Source organism: Anomaloglossus baeobatrachus, chromosome 5 (genome assembly GCF_048569485.1).
Source record: "Anomaloglossus baeobatrachus isolate aAnoBae1 chromosome 5, aAnoBae1.hap1, whole genome shotgun sequence".
NCBI classification, from domain to species: Eukaryota; Metazoa; Chordata; class Amphibia; order Anura; family Aromobatidae; genus Anomaloglossus; species Anomaloglossus baeobatrachus.
The window spans coordinates 428,219,209-428,242,779 of NC_134357.1; the positions used below are offsets into that span (position 1 = coordinate 428,219,209).

A 23,571-nucleotide genomic window follows, 5' to 3' on the forward strand; every position below is an offset into this window, starting at 1 on the left:
ACCGCCCAGGATGGGGGTAGGACGGATTTCCCCTTCGATAATGAAGTGGGAAGAAGCCACCACCGAAGGGAAGCTTTGGTTGCCTGAGAGAGGGAGACGTTCCTGTCGGGGGACGTCGGTTTCCTGTCTCATTTGCGTAGGATGTCCCATTGAAGAGGGCGCAGGTGAAACTGCGCGAAAGGGACTGCCTCCATTGCTGCCACCATCTTCCCCAGGAAGTGCATGAGGCGCCTCAAGGGGTGTGACTGACCTTGAAGGAGAGATTGCACCCCCGTCTGTAGTGAACGCTGCTTGTTCAGCGGAAGCTTCACTATCGCTGAGAGGGTATGAAACTCAATGCCAAGATATGTCAGTGATTGGGCCGGTGTCAGATTTGACTTTGGAAAATTGATGATCCACCCGAAACTCTGGAGAGTCTCCAGAGTAGCGTTGAGGCTGTGCTGGCATGCCTCTTGGGAGGGAGCCTTGACCAGCAGATCGTCTAAGTAAGGGATCACCGAGTGACCCTGGCAGTGGAGGACCGCGACTACTGTAGCCATGACCTTGGTGAAAACCCGGGGGCTGTCGCCAGGCTGAACGGCAGTGCCACGAACTGGAGGTGTTCGTCTCCTATGGCGAAGCGCAGGAAGCGCTGATGCTCTGGAGCAATCGGAACGTGAAGATAAGCATCTTTGATATCGATCGATGCAAGGAAATCCCCTTGGGACATTGAGGCGATGACGGAGCGGAGGGATTCCATCCGGAACCGCCTGGTCTTCACGTGTTTGTTGAGCAGTTTTAGGTCCAGGACAGGACGGAAAGACCCGTCCTTCTTTTGAACCACAAACAGGTTGGAGTAAAAAACCGTGACCCTGTTGCTGAAGAGGAACAGGGATCACCAGTCCTTCTACCTTCAGAGTGTCCAACGCCTGCAGAAGAGCATCGGCTGCAACCGCCGTACGGCTCGCAGAGTCCAGGATAGCATTAATAGCGTAGGACGCAAATGCCGACGTTTGAGAGGTTATGGAAGCCACTTGCGGCGCAGACGTACGTGTGAGTGCGTCAATTTGGGCTTGACCCGCTGAGATAGCTTGGAGTGCCCATACTGCTGCGAATGCTGGAGCGAAAGACGCGCCGATAGCCTCATAGATGGAGTTCAAACAGAGCTCCCTCTGTCTGGCAGTGGCATCCTTGAGTGAAGCCACATCTTCAACTGCAACTATGGATCTAGCCGCCAGTCTGGAGATTGGAGGATCCACCTTGGGACACTGAGTCCAGCCCTTGACCACGTCAGGGGGGAAGGGATAACGTGTATCCTTAAGGCGCTTGGAAAAACGCTTATCTGGACAAACTCGGTGTTTCTGGACTGCCTCTCTGAAGTCGGAGTGATCCAGAAACATACTTGCTGTACGCTTGGGGAACCTGAAACGGAACTTCTCCTGCTGAAAAGCTGACTCCTCTGCTGGAGGAGCTGAGGGAGAAATATCCAACATCTTATTTATGGACGCAATAAGATCATTCACTATGGCGTCCCCATCAGGAGTATCAAGGTTGAGAGCGGCCTCAGGATCAGAATCCTGGTCAGCTCCCTCCGCTTCATCATACCGAGAGTCATCTCTCTGAGACCCTGAACAATGTGATGAGGTCGGGGGGATTTCCAAGCGAGCTCGCTTAGGCGGTCTGGGACTGCGGTCCGTGTCAGAGACCTCACCCTGGGATCTATGAGACACCTCGGGGGGACATTGTTGTTCCAACTGAGGGGAACTAGGGGGCAGTGATTCCACAGTGCCCATGGTCTGAGATACCGGTCTGGACTGCAAAGCTTCTAGTATTTTAGCCATAGTCTCAGAAAGTCTGTCAGTAAAAACTGCAAACTCCGTCCCTGTCACCTGGACAGTGTTAGCTGGTTGTTCCCCCTGGGCCCCTCTTAGCAGAGGCTCCGGCTGAGTAAGTGCCACAGGGGCCGAGCAGTGGACTCAATGAGGGTCCGTGGAACCTGCCGGTAGCGAGGTTGTACATGCGGCGCAGGCAGCATAGTAAGCCTGTGTTTTGGCACCCTGCTTCTTGTGGGCGCCATATTGTTGTCTCCTTTGAGCAACACAACAGGGTATATAGCCAGAAATCAACTGTGCACCATACAGTGTAAAGTATAGCCTGTAAACATATAAACTATAAGCACACTACTGCACAAGTGGGGCCAGCACCTCAGGTGCTGCTTACCGCCCGCTTAAAGCGGTTGTGTGGCCACCAGAATCCCTGCCTGGGACCCCTAGAGTTTGTCTCCCCTCTGCAGCGTCCTAGGAGCTGACAGTAATGGCTGCCGGCGTCCTGAGGAGAGGAGGGAGCCGTGGGCGTGACCCAGAAAGTGCGGGAGCTGGTGCCTCACTGTGCACAGTGAGGGGGGTGGAGTATGCAAAGCATGCTCCAGCCCTCAGTGCTGCCGTGCTGTACAGCATCCCGCCCTTCCCCTGACTGGCAGGGCTGGGGGCGGGAAGAAAAAGAGACTAGGCCCAAAAGCCGGGGGCTCGAGTTATAAGCGCGGCCGCCGTATAAGCGCGGCCGGCGCAGAGTCCCCGGCGCACTAACAGTCCCAGCCGCGCCTCAGTAAAAACAATGGCAGCGGCGGTCAGCGCGGTAGTCCCCATACACAAATACACTCAGCGACGCTGCAGTGTATAATGGCACAAACGCGGTCAGCGCCGCGGTCCCCGGTGCACTAGCACACCCAGCAATGCTGGAGTGTTGCTGTGCGCGGTCCCCACGGGGACACAGAGTACCTTAAAGTAGCAGGGCCATGTCCCTGAACGATACCCGGCTCCTATCCAGCAGGCTCCTCAGGAGTTGTGGATGAAGCCCGGTCTCAGTGCCTGGAGACCGATAGGATCCCACTTCACCCAGAGCCCTAAGGGGGATGGGGAAGGAAAACAGCATGTGGGCTCCAGCCTCCGTACCCGCAATGGATACCTCAACCTTAACAACACCGCCGACAAGAGTGGGGTGAGAAGGGAGCATGCTGGGGGCCCTATATGGGCCCACTTTTCTTCCATCCGACATAGTCAGCAGCTACTGCTGACTAATCTGTGGAGCTGTGCGTGCATGTCTGCCTCCTTCGCACAAAGCAAAAAAACTGAGGAGCCCGTGGGAGCACGAGGGGTGTATAGGCAGAAGGGGAGGGGCTTTACACTTTTAGTGTAATACTTTGTGCGGCCTCCGGAGGCATAGCCTATACACCCAATTGTCTGGGTCTCCCAATGGAGCGACAAAGAAACTTAATTTTCCGGAACAATTTCAAGGGTGCCAACAGTTTCAGCCATAATTGTATAAAGAAAAGACAGAATGTTTATTGGAAAATGATGCAACTATTGCTTCTGGTTTCCAAGATGTTTTCTTGTTATCAATTAGAAACCTTTATTGTAATGTTTTGATTGCAGATGGGACCTCGTGGATTGCTCATTTTAAAACAGGTCAGATTCCCATCCTCGAAGCAAACTGTGAGATCGTGAGAAACTGATGCAAAAAGTACATTGGAAAACTATATACCTACCGAAACTGGAAAACTCATTTAAATGAAATTAAACGCAATGTCACCAAGTTTATGCTTCTCAATCTTAGGCCAGCATAAAATAGGAATTCTAGCATTGTGTCACGTACTGTGCTGATTTCTGTAGTTTTGATACAAATCAGTGTTTTATTTGCAGCAGATCTGCCAGTCCTCTCAGTTATGAATCTGTATTACCCCGCCCATAGCACTAATTGGCAGCTTTATGTGTACACTGTTCATAGACAGAAAGCTGCAAATCAGTGGTGGGGATGAGGATAGACAACTTATAACTTTCAAGGACTACATAGCAGGAGCTCATCAGTTAGAGGACTATCAGAAATGCAGTAAATTACTAATACTTAGTGAAAAGCATAGTAAGTGACACAGCCGTGGATCAGGGTTTCTACCCCTACTTTATGCTTCTCTCAAATGGAGCAGCAAAAACCTGAAGACATGAAAATGTAAGGGTTTTATACCAAAAAAAGAATGTCATACCCAACACCCCCAGACACAGTCACATACAAGTGTTAATTAGAAATCTAGTTTTATTAAGATTAATACAAACTGGTTTCCAGAACACTGCGAATAATACACAGCTATTAAAGTGAAGTGCACATCACCTAAAGTGTCCTCCTTAAAGGGACAGTGTACACAGTCACTGCAAGGAACAGTCTATTCATGATCCAGGAAAAGAAACATTAAGTGCTTGACTTTTTATCAAGTAAAAAAAACAAAATACGAACATAAAAGACAATAACTGTACATAAGTATGAACACGTTCCCAAAGGTCCCTGGTGATGGTGCCCCCGATACAAAGTGCAGTGCTAACACTATAACCAGGTCATAGCTGCCGGTTTGGTAATTACTGTACAGTGGTAAGTGATCATAAAGCACGGTTTTCAATTCTTTTGTGTGTATATTACATTTCTCATATATGTACATAGGAATGATGACATACTGCAAAACCAATATATACAGAGAGGAAGCCATTCAGGGTTGGTTAACAGAGTCATGCCGACTAAGAGCAATGGTCAACCATGATGCCTAGCTGTGTGTGCAGAGAATGCAGTCAGAAAAAACACAGGATGAAATACCAATAAAAGTCAACTCATGTTAAAAAACTAGATACCATTGTAAAATACTAGGATTTTTTATTTTAGGACCCTAATAAGAATTTTTTATTTTCTTGACCCGATATTCAATAATACCATATATTCAATCACACCAAAAAAGTTGCATTCATACTTTGGTGCTCATGCAGTGCATGCCAAGGGGGGATAAATTGTGGGCGTTTTAGCCTTTATGAGTGATTATAATTGGAAAACACAAACATGAATTAAACAAGTATGTGTTAAACATGTACAGTATATCACAAAAGTGAGTACACCCCTTTTATTTTCGTATATATTTCATTATATCTTTTCATGGGACCACACTGAAGAAATTGCACTTTGATACGTTGTAAATTAGTCAGTGCACAGCTTGTATAACAGTGTATATTTGGTGTGCCCTTTAAATAACACAACACACAGCCATTAATGCCTAAACTGCTGGCAACAAAAGTGAGTACACCCCTTAGTGAAAATGGCCAAATTGTGTCCAATTAGCCATTTTCCCTCCCCGGCATCATGTGACTCATTTGTGTAACAAGGTCTCATGTGTGAATGGGCAACAAGTGTATTAAATTTGGTGTTATTACTCACACACGCTCATGTTAGTCAACATGGTACCTCATGGTAAAGAATTGTCTGAGGAGCTGAAAAAAAGAATTGTTGCTCTACATAAAGATGGCCTAGGCTATAAGAAGATTGCCATCACCCTGAAACTGAGCTTCCACACTGTGGCCAAGACCATACAAAGGTTTAACAAGACAGGTTCCACTCAGAACTGACCTCACCATGGTCAACCAAAGAAGTTGAGTGCACGTGCTCTGCATCCTATCCAGAATTTCTTTTCAAAATAGACATATGAGTGCTGCCAGCTTTGCTGCAGAGGTTACAAGGGTGGGGTGGTCAGCCTGTTGGTGTCAGATCATATGCCGCACACTGCATCAAATTGGTCTGCATAGCTGTCATCCCAGGAAGAAGCCTCTTATAAAGATAATGCACAAGAAAGCCCATAAACAGTTTACAAAGACAAGCAGACTAAGCACATGGATTACTGGAACCATAACATGTGGTCTAAGGAGACCAAGATAAACTTATTAGGTTCAGATGGAGTCAAGTGTGTGTGGCGGCAACCATGTGAGGAGTACAAAGTCAAGTGTAACTTGCCTATAGTCAAGCATGGTGGTAGGAGTGTCATGGTTTAGGGCTGTTTCAGTGCTGCTGGCTATGGGGAGCTACAGTTCATTGAGGGAACAATGAATATCAACATGTACTATATGACATACTAAAGCAGAGCATGATCCCCTTCAATTGGAAACTGGGCCGCAGGGCAGTATTCCAAAGTGATAATGACCCCAAACACACCTTCAAGACCACCAATGCCTTGCTAAAGAAACAGAGTAAAGATGCTGGACTGGCCAAGAATGTCTCCAGATAAACTTTATTGAGCATCAGTGGGGCCTTCTCAAACAGAAGGTGGAGGAGCACAAAGTCTCTAACATCCACCAGCTCCGTGATGTCGTCATGGAGGATGGAAGAGGATTCCAGTGTCTCCTGTGAAGCTCTATTGAACTTTATGCCCAAGAGAGATAAGGCAATGCTTCAAAATAATGGTGGCCGCACAAAATATTCACACTTTGGGCACAATTTTACCATTTTCATTTAGGGGTGTAGTCACTTTTGTTGCCAGCGGTTTAGACATTAATGGCTGTGTGTTGAGTTAGAGGGCACGCCAACTTTACACTGCTATACAAGCTGTACACTGATTACTATACATTGCATGAAAGTGCAATTTCTTCAATGTTGTCCCATGAAAAGATATAACAAAATATTTACAACAGTGAGGGGGTTGTACTCCCTTTTGTGATATACGGTATTTGTCAGCAAAGTTTTGTCAAATTTCCACTTGCAGGCACCAGATTAAATTTTATATGCAGCTCTGGCTATGACTGGAGTAATGATATAAAAAATCTTTATTTTTATATATAGTGCTAACATATTCCACAGCACTTTACATACATCAGGAACACTGTCCCCATTGGGGCTCACAATCTAAAGTCCCTATCTGTAGGTCTTTGGAGCATGGGAGGAAACCGGGGAACCCGGAGGAAACCCACGCAAACACAAGGAGAACATACAAACTCCTTACAGATGGTGTCCTTGGTGGGATTTGAACCCAAGACCCCAGCGCTGCAAGACTGCAGTGCTCACCACTGAGCCACCGTGCCGCCCATATAACTCCGGATCAGAAGCATTTGTATAGCATTTCACAGGCGATACATAAAATGTCGAAGTCTGCAAGTTTTACTAGCAAAATGCACAGGGTGCTGATGTGAAGCCTGACAAAAGTATCAGTAACAGATAAATGATATGACATCTGTGCCAAGTGTGTACAGAGGTCCATACAGGGGCATGAAAGACTTTGCCACAGTATTTGGGGGATACATTGCAATAAACTAGTGACCTATACAAGGTGGTGTGTGCAGTGATTAAGGAGGGGTACAATGGTATACCCACTTTTCTTTTGCAATCCTGAGAAAGGAACATCTGCAGAAAGGTCACAACAAGTTTCCTTATCTTTTCTTGCTTGAAAGAATTGCAAATTGGGAGGATTCCTATGACAGTATACTTAGTGGGGAGAGGCATACTACCGCATCAGTTTTGCCACTGTCCCTTTAAAGCATCATTGCCGACATCAAGTCAGTGAAGTTGGGCTGCACATGGAACAGATGTATCAATGCGTGATCAAACAAGTCAGCCGAATACTCCGGAGATCAACCAGTGATTACAAAAGACAAATTCACATTCATTTCCAATAAAAAAAAGCGTGGTGACGTTCACATCTGCTTCATAGTCCAATAAAAGTCAATGGTTAACACTGACAAAAAATTCCTACAGTCAGCAAATCTGAAATATGCATTTTCTTAAGCAATTTTTCAATTGATCATTACTTTCAGTGTAAAGCTGACTTTACACGCTGCAATGTATCGGCGGGGTCACGTCGTAAGTGACGCACATCCGGCATTGTAAGGTACATTGTAGTGTGTGACAGGTACGTGCGATTGCGATTGAATGGTAAAACGTTCATCGCACACACGTCGTTCATTCCTCATGAATTGAACGTCAGATTGTTCATCGTACCCGGGGTAGCACACATCGCAGTGTGTGACACCCCGGGAACGATGAACATAGCTTACCTGCGTCCTGCGGCTCCCGGCCCACAATGCGGAAGGAAGGAGGTGGGCGAGATGTTTATGTCCCACTCAGCTCCGCCCCTCCGCTTCTATTGGCCGGCTGCTGTGTGACGTCGCTGTGACGCCGAACGTCCCTCCCACTCCAGGAAGTGGACGTTCGTTGCCCACATCGAGGTCGTATGGACGGGTAAGTACGTGTGACGGGGGTAATCGTTTGTGCGGCACATTCAACAAATTGAACGTGCCGCACATACGATGGGGGCGTTGCAAATCGCATACGATATCGTATGCGAAATTGCAACGTGTAAAGCAGGCTTAAGAAAAATAATTGTGCAGTATTGCTAAATGGAAACAGTCAGCAAGCTGCAGTTGATGTGTAAATTTCATACAGTATCTCTAGTTTGGTTGCGTAATTGTGTCCGAGAATGAAAAGATTACACTTATTAACACATCAATAAACAAGGCAACTATTAGGGTGGATTCCCCCATGATGCAATTTTTTTTACCCTTAGGCCGGGGCCACAAGGGGACTACTGCGATCCTCGCATGACACTCGGCTCACGCTGGCAGCACAGTAGGAGTTGAGTGTCATTGCAACTGAGGTCTGATTGGACCACAGCTGCGGGGTGCGGGACAGCGCCGAGGAGGGGAGGGAGAGATTTATCTCCTTCTCTCCTCCGTTGCCGGCTATTGCCATTCTCGCTCTGAACTTGCATTACACCGGTGTACTGTGAGTGCAGTGCGATGTTTCTCTCGCCCCATAGACTTGAATGGGTGCGAGAGAAACAAGGATCGCATTGCACCCGCAGCATGCTGCGACTGTTTTCTCGGTCCAATAAGGTCTGAGAAAATAATCGCTCATGAGTGCTGACACATAGGCTAATATTGGTCCGAGGGGAATGTGATGTTTTATCCGATCCGATTTTCACACCGTATGTCTTATACCTTATAGAGTAACTCCGCATCATTTTTTTTTAAACAAATCAATAATACAAGTGATAAGATATGTAATATATCTTAAATCAGAGAAATATGCTTCTCCCAGTTATTAGACACTTGTCTCCTTCACTGATCTTTCACTTTCAAAAACTGCTCTAATCTGTCTACAGATCTGGCTTCAGTGAGAGATAAGATTACACCTGCTGCCTATAGAAGTCTCTGGAGATGGGGAGAAAGAGGCACAAAAAGAAAATGCTGACACTTCTAGAGAGAATATGGCAAATAATGCAGTATACATGTCATACAATGGCCGGAAATTGTGTAAATCCTCATGTACACACATGGCAACTTGTTCTGAACAGCTACAAGTTACATTTTATGTATTTCTCTGCTAATCAGATTAGATCCATGAGCAGCAATACTGTAGATAGGCTTCTAATGGTTTCGATCCTGCAAATTGTTTTTTTTATACCTTGTACAGTGCAAAAATAAACAAACTTGTGTCGCAGCCGGCATGGTCACAATATAGCTATACAATGCCTCTGATCCCTTCTATTTTGCAAGGGAAGACCTGTCCACATTGTAGAGGAGAGGACAATGTCACTCATTGTCAAGCAATTGCTTTTCTTACATATGGGGGATGAGGACTGTGCTATGGGAGCGTCTTCTGAACAAGTGCAATTTTTTTTTAAATATTTTACAATTTTGCTCTATACAATGTGCTTAACAAATAAAAGATTGATAAAGGAGTGTGCTTCGCATTAAAATATAAAAAGGGATTTCTTTATGGTCACATTAAAATTATATATTATATTACAATTGTACCGCAAAACCTCACAAGCAGAAGAGGTGACTGGGTATAGCAGCATGATCTGAAATGTTGCTGTGCCGTCAGACATGCACTATTATAAGAAAGAAATGATACAAACTATTAACCCCCCATTCAACTATAATCATGCTGAGAGTTGTAGTTCACCACAGCTAGAAAGTCACAAGTCACAGGTTGTGTTTTTTGTTTTTTACAAAGGTTGGGTGAATGTGATCTACCCTCTATCCCACATTATCTATGGGGCTATATACACCACATGGAATGTTTTACTGTACTGACTAATGGGAAATACTCCCGGCTTGTCACATATGTATACACAATGCATAGGGAATTCTCTGTTTATATAGATTTGTGAAAGGGAATCCTGTTTAGCACCGTTTTATATACCAAAGTGGAAAGCAGCTGCTACAAAGAGTGTTTTAGAGGCCTCAGTAGATACAATGCCTTGAAAAAGTATTCACACCACGTGAACCTTTCCACATTTTTTTTTCACATTACACCCACAAACTTTAATGTATTTTATTGGTATTTTATGTCCTCTACTAACACTAAGTAGCAAGTAGCTCTGAATCGTAAAGGCAATGACACATGGTTTTCTAAATAATTTAAAAATATTAATCTGAAAGTTGTGATGGACATGTGTATTCAGTCCCCAGTAGTCTTGATAGCTCTAAATAAAAACCTGAGTACCTCCAGACGTCACCTAATTAGTAAATTGAGTCCACCTGTATTAGATATATTCTCAGTATACACAGCTGTTCCGTGAAGGCCTCAGAGGATTGTTTCAGAACATTAGGGATGAAACAGAATCATGAAAACCAAGGAACACACCAGACCGGTCAGGGTTAAAGTTGTAGAGAAGAGTAAAGCATGGTTAGATTGTAAAAAAAAGTAACCCATGCTTTGAACACCTCACGGAGCACTGTTTAATCAATCATCCAAAAGCACATGGCACAACTGCAAAGCTAACAAGACACGGCTGTCCACCTAATCTGACATCTGAAGCAAGGAGAGCACTAATTAGAGAATCAACCCAGTTGGCCTATTGTCACTCTTGGGGAACTGTAGAGATCCATAGTTCAGGTAGGAGAATCTGTCCACAGGACTACTAATAGTCATATACTCCACAAATCAGGCCTTGATGGAAGAGTGGAAAGGAGAAAGCCATTTTTGAAAGTAAGCTATAAAAAGTTCTATTTGCAGTTTGCAAAAAGCCATGTAGGGGACACAGCGAGCAGGTGGAAGAAACTGCTCTGGTCAGATGAGACCAATGTAGAACTTTATGGGCCAAATGCAAAACGCTGTGTGTTAGGGAAAACTACTTGCATATCACCCTGAAAATACCATCCCCACTGTGAAACATGGTGGTCGCAGCATCATGCTGTAGGGAGGCTTTACTACAGCAGCAGCAGGGGAGCTGGTAAGAGTTGATGTGAAGATGAATGGAGTTAAATACAGGGCAATTCTGCAGGAAAACCTGTTTGATGCTACAAAAGACTCAAGATTGGAGTGTATGTTCATCTTTCAGCAGGACAACGGCCCTTAACATACTGCCAGAGCTACAATGGAGGTTTTCAGAGCAAAGCATATTTATGTGTGAATGGCCCAGTCATAGTCCGGACTGAAATTCCACTGGGAATCTGTGACAAGACTTGAAAATTGCTGTTCACAAACGCTCTCCATCCAATCTCATTGAGAGAGCTATTTTGTTACGAATTTCAGCCTCTAGATGTGCAAAGTTGGTAGAGACATAGCCCACAAGACTTGCAGCAGTAATTACAATGAAAGGTGGTTCTACAAAGTACTCTCAGAATGGATCAATACAAATGCCTGTCACAATTTTAATTTATATTTTTAAAATATTTAGAAACCATGTATCATTTCCTTTACACTTCACAAATATATGCTACTTAGTGTTGGTATATCTCAAGAGCAAAGTTCATTTTAATCGATAAATAAATAAAAAAAAAATGATGTGTCCGACCGTACAGAGACATAGTCTGATCATACCACGTCTCCCGGTCAGGGGAGGATGCAAATGAGAATATACAGATAGCACAGCACGGAATCACAGGTGATATTTTTTTTTTTTTGTAAGGCCAGGGTAACACAGTGTATATACACAGAGACAGGCAATGCAGAAGATGGAGAGATTACTTTCTCCCTCTTCTCCACAGCTGTGATCCAATCACAAGATCAGATCACAGTCGCATGACTCTCGCTCGGCTTACGCTCGCAGCACAGCCTGAGCTGAGAGTCATTAGCACATAGCATTCAATGCTCTTGCATCGGATGGCATATGATAGTGTGACTGTGGCCTATGGTAAAGCAATTCTCTGCCTGTTTTTCAGCAAAACTCAAAGAAAATAGTTTGTGATCCCATGCTGTAATGTCTGTATACTTTTTTACTTCCTCCCCAGCCCAGGAGTTGTGGTATGATCAGACCACGTCCCTGCATAGAAAGACACGGCCATTACACAGTACACAGCAGGGGCACATATATAAGAACATTTTTATTTAATCTCGTCCAATTATTGAACTTCTTATTATTCTAAGATGTATTGATTAAAATTAACTTTGTTTGTGGGAAACCCCTTTACGTTTTTGTGGGTGTAACATGTAAACATGGGGAAAAGTCCGCAGGGTAAGAATACATATTACACAAACAGCCCATTTCTTTTATTGGGCATCATGCCATGCTTCATTTCCCAGTGGTGCACGCTCACTGCCGAGTTCACTTGCAGATTACTGAGGGTCTCACCCGCTGTGCAACGTCATTAGCTCCAACAAAATGGGACAAGACCCATTAAGAAGTTTACAAATTGAAATTTTGCATATCCTTTCTAGTAAAGCTCAGAGTTTTCCCTCCCTGAGGATGTTAGGAGATGCTCTCACCCTCAAAAGATTATCCATAAAAATAAATAAAATGACTGAAATAAAGAACTAATGGGGGTGGGGAGATATTGCAAGCTTTATATTCAGCTTTCTTACCCTTAGACTGGTTTCCAAGTATGAACCATGTTATCGCCTTTACCTGAACTCAATAGCATCAGAGCCAAATATAAGGCTGAGATTGGGTCAAGAGACCCACGGTCCGTGTGACATCGTGGTCAACATTCAGGCCATGAAAAAGGACTTAGGACACTTCTTAACCCATTTGGCTCACCTAAACCACAAGGGTTCAGCAACCCTGAGACAGACGAGCGTCACATATGGCCCTCTGCCCTTACAGTAGTTTTTAAAGACTTTGTAGAAGATCAGAAAAGTGTCTGCCGTTTTCTTTTTCAGAAACAGCGCCACTCATGTCCACAGGCTGTGTCTAGTATTACAGCTACAAGCTGTCGTCGTTCATTGTAACTGATCTACAGAAATAGGCTGAGCTCCGATTCCACTAACCTCACGTCTGCTAACTCTGCATCACGAGCCCACCATTCTCTCTGCGGTCCGACACACACATGAGACTATGTATGACCTGACCGCCTCATTATTATTCACATATGCAACCATCACTCCCCAAAATTTACTCGACCACAGGTTTTTTTTTTGTTAAAAAAATATATAAAATATATTCAAAAACATATTACAGAATAAGATAGTGTACAGCTTTCCATCTTACACAGGTATATATACAAACACTGAACATTGGCTTGTTTTTCTGTTAAGCCGTTATGGGTAAAGCCCTTGGTTCAGAGACCGGGTTTCCATAATTAATGGGGTTCACAGACAAAAGCGAAATCATCTTTTCAGGTACCATGCATCTTTGCGGTATTAAATGTATCTATAAAAAAATTGCTATATAATACGTCTCATGCCATTAAAAGGTTGGGTTATACTGCAGTCATTGGACCATCGCAGGATTGGTAGACCTATTGGAAAGATTTTTAAAAAATGATAATAAAAACCCCATACACACAAGTCAGGTTATCAGTCGACAGATTGTTCCAAAGGTGTGCTCCGCAGGTGTCGCTTTGGCTCTGCCGTAGAGAAGAATCGCACGTCTTGGTCTCGGTCCAGCTGCATAGCCTGCACAGTCTTCTCCACTGCATCAAGATGCGGGTTACCCACGCTGGTGAAGTAGGCTGGAAGAACGAGGCACAATTATATTGACTGACACTGACCACATTGTATATGATGCAGGAGAACCTTCAAAAACCGTATGTCAGGATTACTATCGGATTATCTACTCCCCCTCTATGCACAGACATAATATGCCCATTTGTACAGTTGGTCAGAGATACTAATGAGGGCCAATAATCAGGAACAAACATTCGTTTTATCAACCAGAGTAACATGGTCTTTAATACAAAATTGATGGGGGGTTCTGATTCATCAGCATGTTGATCAGCAGACTGAAGGGGCAGTAATCACGCATCCTTTTCAATTAATATTTAAAGCATTGGCTATGCCAGTAATACGAGTATCCTCTCCGTTCTCAAGAATGGAAGGATTTTTTATTCTATTGTTTACCACTCGTTGCCTAGGTTTCCGACCAGACAAGTAGTCCAGCACTTCCAAGCTCTTTTCTGTATAGAGATTATAAATCACTCTTTAAGGGAAGGTGCCATGTTTTTTATTTGTATATTAATAATAGTGATTATGAAATCAAGTATTTTTAATACAAAATTAAACTTACTGCTTATTTAGTTTTTATTTAATTCTAGTGTTACTGAAGCACTGGGGGCTGCCATTTTGGATTTGGTGTGAGTAACGAGAGTTACTCACCTCCTTTATAGCAGCCTCCTGTGCATTCACTCTGATGGTTGGACTCCGACTCCATACTTAATACAGGACAGCTCCCTGCTGTGACCTGGACGTGCCCCCTGGGCTGTCCAGATCACAGCAGAAGGAGGAGATCGGCGCCATCTTTGTGAAGCACACATCGTATGTAATCTGTCTGGTGCACTTTACCCGTCACCTGCTCGGGATGTGTGAGTACCGGCGCCCCTATGTGGCGTGTATGTGGCAGAGCATTGCAGGCATGCGTGTTGCAGAGCATTGTGTGCGTGCATGTGGCAGAGCATTGTATGCGCGCGTGTGGCAGAGCATTGTGTGTGGGTGTGCGTGTGGCAGAGCATTGCGGGCGTGCATGTGGAAGAGCATTGTGTGTGTGTACGGCAGAGCATTGCGGGCGTGCATGTGGCAGAGCATTGCGGGTGGGCGTGCATGCGGCAGAGCATTGCTGGACTGGGGCGTGCAGAGCGCTATGTGGGGAGCACTATGCAGCTGTCCTTGATGACACTTTAGACATTTGTGATCACCAACAAAATGGCTCTGGTCTGTGTCCCTACACTTCACCTTCTATTATACTGTTGGAAACACCCAGATTGTTTGGTGGAGCTGTGACATCACACACAAAAGAGCTGATTCTGCCCACTTTTACTGCAGCTGTAATGTGAGATATTTCTACAGTAGGATTTCTGTAGGATTTCAGCAGCTGCTCCCCCTGGTGTTTAATATTAAACTTTTTATTTTTTTTATATTTTGCTCAATTAAAAACAAATAATGATATTTAAACAAAACATTAATACTTGACATTTTTTCAGTTATTGAATATTTTGGGGGTTTTTTTGAACGACACCTTCCCTTTAAGCTGATCACTGGATCCATCAGGCTTCAGTGCCTTTGAGCTCCTCCTATGCTGGAGAAGCAAAGCTACCTTTGCAACATATGAGAAAGCACAGTGGAGACAGCGGGTCTACCATGATGGTACTCCCAATGGTCTATCAAGCAGAAGTGGACCACACCCCTGGCAAGCATTAAGCTCGGAGTCCGGGGAGCGGTGCGCTCCTGAAGAATGATGATGACAAAATCCCTTTAAAATGTAAGACATTTGTGCTGATATTATCATCATCTGCTTGGCTATAACCCTACTAATTCCTAGACATAAAGGAGATAATGAAGGAGGACAAGTGCAGTTCCATCCTCCATTTGTCCATCTTGGGGCAAGCTTTCATCTGTAGCCTAAATCTGTAACTAAATATTAAGGAGATGGATTACCTTTCTCCAGAAGTGTCTGTTTCAGAGCCTTAGCAAGTAACACTCGTACATTGGGTACAGGATCGGATGCCAGACTCAACAGATTGGGGAGAAGGTGCATAACAAACTGGTCAGCGGGCATGCATTCCTCCTGTACCACCGCCTGCAAACATTTAAAAAAAAAAATTTTTTTTTTACACAATTCCATCTATTGAGGATGCAGACAACAAACATTTATTATATGCATCCAGGCTTGATAAGCACAAAATAAAAGTCAATAGTTATTTGCAGTTCTAAAGCTGCAGGCACACTGTTTCCCCATAATGTGGGACCTTCTTGTAATGCCTTATGAATAGCAGGCCAATGTGCCCCAACCGCAGAAGACATGTACATGATCAATTTACCTGGCAGATAAATGCAAATGCCTGGCGTCCAACCCATTTTGAAGAATGTCTGAACTGCACAATGAGCTCATTGATGAAGTTGATGCCCAATTCGTTTTCACCATGTGCGTAAAACTTACGCAAAATTTCAACAATCTGAAAGAACAAAAAGACCGGAGACTTGTATCACACAGGAGTCCAATACTGTGCAAAGGAATTATTCCTGGTGGAGAGCCCCATCACATACATTTATTCTAAGGGATCACATTTTTTTAGAAAATCCTGATATAACACCCTGATTATAAATGAGGTCCTAAGACTAATATGAGGGTGAGAATCCTAAGAGAATGGAGGTTGTACCCCAGTTCCTATGTTTTCACACATAGCTGAGACACTTAGCCTTGTTACCATGTCAATGGAATGGTTTTTGGACACAATTCTTCCATGAAGACCAGCTCTGGCCAGACCTCTCCGAACAAAGAAGGGAATTTTGTTTACTTACCGTAAATTCCTTTTCTTCTAGCTCCAATTGGGAGACCCAGACAATTGGGTGTATAGCTACTGCCTCCGGAGGCCACACAAAGTATTACACTTAAAAGTGTAAAGCCCCTCCCCTTCTGCCTATACACCCCCCGTGCATCACGGGCTCCTCAGTTTTGGTGCAAAAGCAAGAAGGAGGGGAAGTTATAAATTGGTTTAAAGTAAATTCAATCCGAAGGAATTTCGGAGAACTGAAACCATTCAACATGAACATGTGTACCCCAAGAACAACAGCCCGAAGGGAACAGGGGCGGGTGCTGGGTCTCCCAATTGGAGCTAGAAGAAAAGGAATTTACGGTAAGTAAACAAAATTCCCTTCTTCTTTGTCGCTCCATTGGGAGACCCAGACAATTGGGACGTCCAAAAGCAGTCCCTGGGTGGGTAAAATAATACCTCGTAATAGAGCCGTAAAACGGCCCCTTCCTACAGGTGGGCAACCGCCGCCTGAAGGACTCGCCTACCTAGGCTGGCATCTGCCGAAGCATAGGTATGCACCTGATAGTGTTTCGTGAAAGTGTGCAGGCTCGACCAGGTAGCCGCCTGACACACCTGCTGAGCCGTAGCCTGGTGCCGCAAAGCCCAGGACGCACCCACGGCCCTAGTAGAATGGGCCTTCAGCCCTGAGGGGACCTGAAGCCCCGACGATCGGTAAGCTTCGATAATTGGTTCCTTGATCCACCGAGCCAGGGTTGATTTGGAAGCCTGTGTCCCTTTACGCTGTCCAGCGACAAGGACAAAGAGTGCATCTGAGCGGCGCAGTGGCGCCGTACGAGAAATGTATAGTCTGAGTGCTCTCACCAGATCTAACAAGTGCAAATCCTTTTCACATTGGTGAACTGGATGAGGACAAAAAGAGGGTAAGGAGATATCCTGATTGAGATGAAAGGGGGATACCACCTTAGGGAGAAATTCCGGAACCGGACGCAGAACCACCTTGTCCTGGTGAAACCCCAGGAAAGGAGCTTTGTATGACAGCACTGCCAGCTCGGACACTCTCCGAAGTGAAGTGACTGCTACTAGGAAACCCACTTTCTGCGAAAGGCGTGAAAGAGAAGTATCCTTCATTGGCTCGAACGGTGATTTCTGAAGAGCCATCAGCACCCTGTTCAGATCCCAGGGTTCTAACGGGCGCTTGTAAGGAGGGACTATATGACAAACCCCCTGCAGGAACGTGCGTACCTGTGGAAGTCTGGCTAGGCGCTTTTGAAAAATACAGAGAGCGCTGAAACCTGTCCCTTAAGAGAGCCGAGCGACAAACCCTTTTCCAGTCCGGAATGAGGGAATGACAGAAAAGTGGGTAAGGCAAATGGCCAGGGAGAAAAAACCCTGAGCAGAGCACCAAGATAGGAATATCCTCCACGACCTGTGGTAGATCTTGGCGGACGTTGGTTTCCTAGCCTGTCTCATAGTGGCAATGACCTCTTGAGATAACCCTGATGACGCTAGGATCCAGGACTCAATGGCCACACAGTCAGGTTGAGGGCCGCAGAATTCAGATGGAAAAACGGCCCTTGAGACAGCAAGTCTGGTCGGTCTGGCAGTGCCCACGGTTGGCCCACCGTGAGATGCCACAGATCCGGGTACCACGACCTCCTCGGCCAGTCTGGAGCGACGAGGATGGCGCGGCGGCAATCGGACCTGATCTTGCGTAACACTCTGGGCAACAGTGCCAGAGGAGGAAACACATAAGGTAGTTGAAACTGCGACCAATCCTGAACTAAGGCGTCTGCCGCCAGAGCTCTGTGATCTTGAGACCGCGCCATAAATGTCGGGACCTTGTTGTTGTGCCGGGACGCCATTAGGTCAACGTCCGGCATCCCCCAGCGGCAACAGATCTCCTGAAACACGTCCGGGTGAAGGGACCATTCCCCTGCGTCCATGCTCTGACGACTGAGAAAGTCTGCTTCCCAGTTTTCTACGCCCGGGATGTGAACTGCGGATATGGTGGAGGCTGTGGCTTCCACCCACAGCAGAATCCGCCGGACTTCCTGGAAGGCTTGCCGACTGCGTGTGCCGCCTTGATGGTTGATGTATGCCACCGCTGCCGTCGTGACCACCGCCCAGGATGGGGGTAGGAAGGATTTCCCCTTCGACAGAGAAGTGGGGAGAAGCCACCACTGAAGGGAAGCCTTGGCTGCCCGCGAAAGGGAGACGTTCCTGTCGAGGGACGTCGCCTTCCTGTCCCGTTTGCAGAGAATGTCCCATTGAAGCGGATGCAGATGAAACTGCGCAAGAGGGACTGCCTCCATTGCTGCTACCATCTTCCCTAGAAAGTGCATGAGGCACCTCAGGGGGTGTGACTGGCCTTGAAGGAGAGAGTGCACCCCTGTCTGTAGTGAACGCTGTTTGTCCAGCGGAAGTTTCACTATCGCTGAGAGGGTATGAAACTCCATGCCAAGATATGTCAGTGATTGGGCCGGTGTCAGATTTGACTTTGGAAAATTGATGATCCACCCGAAGCTCTGGAGAGTCTCCAGAGCAATGTTCAGGCTGTGTTGGCATGCCACTTGAGAGGGTGCCTTCACAAGCAGATCGTCTAAGTAAGGGATCACCGAGTGTCCTTGGGAGTGTAGGACTGCTACCACTGTTGCCATGACCTTGGTGAAGACCCATGGGGCTGTCGCCAGGCCGAAAGGCAGTGCCACGAACTGAAGGTGTTCGTCCCCTATGGCGAAACGCAGAAAGCGCTGATGCTCTGTGCAATCGGTACGTGGAGATAAGCATCTTTGATGTCGATTGATGCTAGGAGATCTCCTTGGGACATTGAGGCGATGACGGAGCGGAGCGATTCCATCCGGAACCGCCTGGTTTTTACATGTTCGTTGAGCAGTTTGAGGTCCAGAACAGGACGGAAGGATCCGTCCTTTTTCGGCACCACGAACAAGTTGGAGTAAAAACCGTGACCCTGCTGCTGAAGAGGAACAGGGATCACCACTCCTTCCGCCTTCAGCGTGCACACCGCCTGCAGAAGAGCATCGGCTCTCTCGGGGGGCGGAGATGTTCTGAAGAATCGAGTCGGAGGACGAGAGCTGAACTCTATCCTGTAACCGTGAGATAGAATGTCTCTCACCCATCGGTCTTTTACTTGTGGCAGCCAGGTGTCGCAAAAGCGGGCGAGCCTGCCACCGACCGAGGATGTGGTGTGAGGAGACTGAAAGTCATGAGGAGGCCGCTTTGGGAGCGGTTCCTCCGGCGGTCTTTTTAGGGCGTGCCTTAGACCGCCATGATCGGAGTTCCTCTGATCCTTCTTTTGGACGAGGAGAATTGAGACCTGCCCGCGGTCCGAAAGGACCGAAACCTCGATTACCTTTCGTGGTTGAGGTCTGTTTGGTTTGGCCTGGGGTAAGGATGAGTCCTTTCCCTTGGATTGTTTAATGATTTCATCCAATTTCTCGCCAAAACAGGCGGCCGCCAGAAAATGGCAAACAGGTTAAGAACTTTTTGGAAGCAGAGTCTGCCTTCCATTCACGTAGCCACATGGCCCTGCGGACTACCACCGAATTGGCGGATGCTACCGCCGTACGGCTCGCAGAGTCCAGGACAGCATTAATGGCGTAGGACGCAAAACGCCGACGCCTGAGTGGTTAAGGGCATCACTTGCGGAGCAGATGAACGTGTGACCGTATTAATCTGCGCATGACAAGCTGAGATAGCTTGGAGTGCCCATACGGCTGCGAATGCTGGAGCAAAAGACGCGCCGATAGCTTCATAGATGGATTTCAACCATAGCTCCATCTGTCTGTCAGTGGCATCTTTGAGTGAAGCCCCATCTTCCACTGCAATTATGGATCTAGCCGCCAGTCTGGAGATTGGAGGATCCACCTTAGGACACTGAGCCCAGCCCTTGACAACGTCAGGGGGGAAGGGATAACGTGTATCCTTAAGGTGCTTGGAAAAACGCTTATCTGGATAAGCCCGGTGTTTCTGGACTGCGTCTCTGAAGTCAGAGTGATCCAGAAACGTACTCAAAGAACGCTTGGGACACCTGAAACGGAATTTCTCCTGAGAAGCCCTCCATTGTAGGAGCTGGGGGAGAAATATCCAATACCTGATTGATGGACGCTATAAGATCATTCACTATGGCGTCACCTTCAGGTGTATCTAGGTTGAGAGCGATCTCAGGATCAGAATCCTGATCTGCTACCTCCGCTTCATCTTCCAGAGAGTCCTCCTGCTGAGACCCTGAGCAGTGTGATGAAGTCGAGTGAATTTCCCAGCGAGCCCGCTTAGGCGGCCTGGGACTGCGGTCCGTGTCAGGGACCTCACCCTGGGACCTGTGGGTCACCCCAGGAGCACTTTGCTGCTCCAATTGAGGGGTGCCTTGGGCCAATGATTGAACAGTGCCCGTGGCCTGAATCACCAGTCTGGACTGTAAGGCTTCTAGTATCTTAGCAGACCATTTATCCATACTCTCAGACAGTTTGTCAGCAAATACTGCAAACTCCGTCCCTGTCACCTGGACAGTGGTAGCAGGTGGTTCTACCTGGGCCACCAGTGGCAGGGGCTCCGGCTGAGTAAGAGCCACAGGGGCCGAGCATTGCACACAATGCGGGTTAGTGGAACCTGCCGGTAGGATAGCCGCACATGAGGTACAGGTTGCAAAGTAAGCCTGTGCTTTGTCACCCTTGCTTTTTTGCGGACGACATGCTGTTGTTTCCTCTGATACAATCCAGGAGGACATATAGCCAAAAATCAACAGTGCGACCATACAGTGTAATGTATAGCATATAAGCATATATATATATAAATACACTTCAGCACTCAGTGGGGCCAGCACCACAGGTGCTGCTTACCGACCGCTCAAAGCGGTTGTGTGATCATCATATTCCCTGCCTGAGCCTCCCTGTTGTCCTCTCCGGTCTGAAGTGCTGACAGGAATGGCTGCCGGCGTTCCGTGGAGAGGAGGGGGCCGTGGGCGTGCCCTTGAAAAGTGCGGGAATCTAGTGCCCCACTGTGCTGAGTGAGGGGGGAGGAGGATACAAAGTATGCTCCTGCCCTCAGCACTGCCGTCCTGTGCAGCGTCCCGCCCTTCCCCTGACTGGCAGGCCTGTGGGCGGGAATAAACGAAACTAGGCCGCAAAAGCCGGGGACTAAAGTTATAAGCGCGGCCGGCAAATAAGCACGGCCGGCGCGGTAGTCCCCGGCGCACTAACACACCCATCAGTGCTGCAGTGTGTGTGGCACAAGCGATCCATACGCGGTCCCCACGGGGACACAGAGTACCTCACAGTTGCAGGGCCTTGTCCCTGACGATACTCAGCTCCAGTCCAGCAGAATCCCCAGGGGCTGCGGAGGGAGCACGGTCCCAGTGCCTGGAGACCGATAAGGATCCCACTTCACCCAGAGCCCTGAGAGGGATGGGGAAGGAAAACAGCATGTGCCTCCTGCCTGTGTACCCGCAATGGGTACCTCAACCTTAACAACACCGCCGACAAAGTGGGGTGAGAAGGGAGCATGCTGGGGGCCCTGTTATGGGCCCTCTTTTCTTCCATCCGACCTAGTCAGCAGCTGCTGCTGACTAAGATGTGGAGCTATGCGTGGATGTCAGCCTCCTTCGCACAAAGCATAAAAACTGAGGAGCCCGTGATGCACGGGGGGTGTATAGGCAGAAGGGGAGGGGCTTTACACTTTTAAGTGTAATACTTTGTGTGGCCTCCGGAGGCAGTAGCTATACACCCAATTGTCTGGGTCTCCCAATGGAGCGACAAAGAAAGATGGGTGTAGCTGGTCCTACTGGTTGCTGCTAGTTGTGAACTTATGGCCCTGATGGACATCTTCTAATTTCAAAGGGAAATAAGGATGATGTGTCTCATCTGCTGCACTAAGCTTTCTTGGCCTGTATCTATATTCCAGGTTGCATATTTCTTGGTGTCCATCAGTCCAGAGCACTTGCTGCAATTTGTCATGCATAGTTGAGTCACTTGGACTTTTTTACATGTGGAAAGTCTGGGTTTTGGTTGCAATTCTCCCATGAAGACCATTTCTGGCCATAATTCTCTGCAGATTAGATAGGTGTAGCTGGGGGTCCCACTGGTTGCTGCTAGTTTTGAGCTGAAGGCACTTGTGGGCGTCTTACTATTTCGTCTGTGTCTTGTCTGACTGAACTTGTCCCTATTATGTATACCCCTTTTCATATGTAAAGTGCCATGGAATAAATGGTGATATAATAATAAATAATAATATTATTACACCTACTACATATTGGGACAGGATCTTGGAGATGGGAATAGTCATTCAAAATATGTTTATTTTGTTTTCCTTAATGGTGGAAAAGGCTATGATTTGATGTTTTAGTTGTTTTTTTTTTTGGAAACTTTTATTTTTAATTTATTACATTAGTCTCCTTAGGGAACATATGATTGTTTAATTGCTTATAATATATATTGCAATACTGCATTATATATAAAAAACCTCAGGTCTTCTATGGAGTTCAACCACAGGAGTAACAAGATAACAGCCCCACAGCAGGCTTCCTGGCTGCCATCACAACCTACCGTGTTTACCCGAAAAAAAGGGAATTTTGTTTACTTACCGTAAATTCCTTTTCTTCTAGCTCCTATTGGGAGACCCAGACAATTGGGTGTATAGCTTCTGCCTCCGGAGGCCACACAAAGTATTACACTTAAAAGTGTAACCCCTCCCCTCTGCCTATACACCCTCCCGTGGACCACGGGCTCCTCAGTTTTGGTGCAAAAGCAGGAAGGAGAAAACTTATAAATTGGTCTAGGGTAAATTCAATCCGAAGGATGTTCGGAGAACTGAAGACCATGAACCATAAGAACAAATCAACATCAACAACATGTGTACACAAAAGAACAACCAGCCCGAAGGGCACAGGGGTGGGTGCTGGGTCTCCCAATAGGAGCTAGAAGAAAAGGAATTTACGGTAAGTAAACAAAATTCCCTTTTTCTTTTTCGCTCCATTGGGAGACCCAGACAATTGGGACGTCCAAGAGCAGTCCCTGGGTGGGTAAAACAATACCTCAATAAAAAGAGCCGAAAACGGCCCCTCTTACAGGTGGGCAACCGCCGCCTGGAGGACTCGCCTACCTAGACTGGCGTCTGCCGAAGCATAGGTATGCAC

At 46.5% G+C, this 23,571-nt stretch overlaps 1 protein-coding gene across 1 annotated transcript in view; it reads right to left on the reverse strand.

Moving 5' to 3' along the window:
* Window positions 1–4,047: 4,047 nt before the first annotated feature.
* Window positions 4,048–23,571, reverse strand: part of LOC142311708 (serine/threonine-protein phosphatase 4 regulatory subunit 1-like) — a 136,607-nt gene continuing 117,083 nt past the window's right edge. Inside the window, exons 18-20 of the mRNA XM_075350353.1 lie at window positions 15,969–16,103; window positions 15,586–15,727; window positions 4,048–13,667 (exon numbers count right to left, since the gene is read on the reverse strand). Of these exons, the coding sequence (XP_075206468.1) occupies window positions 13,513–13,667; window positions 15,586–15,727; window positions 15,969–16,103 (432 nt within the window). The 3' untranslated portion in view covers window positions 4,048–13,512. The remainder of the gene's footprint in view (window positions 13,668–15,585; window positions 15,728–15,968; window positions 16,104–23,571) is intronic.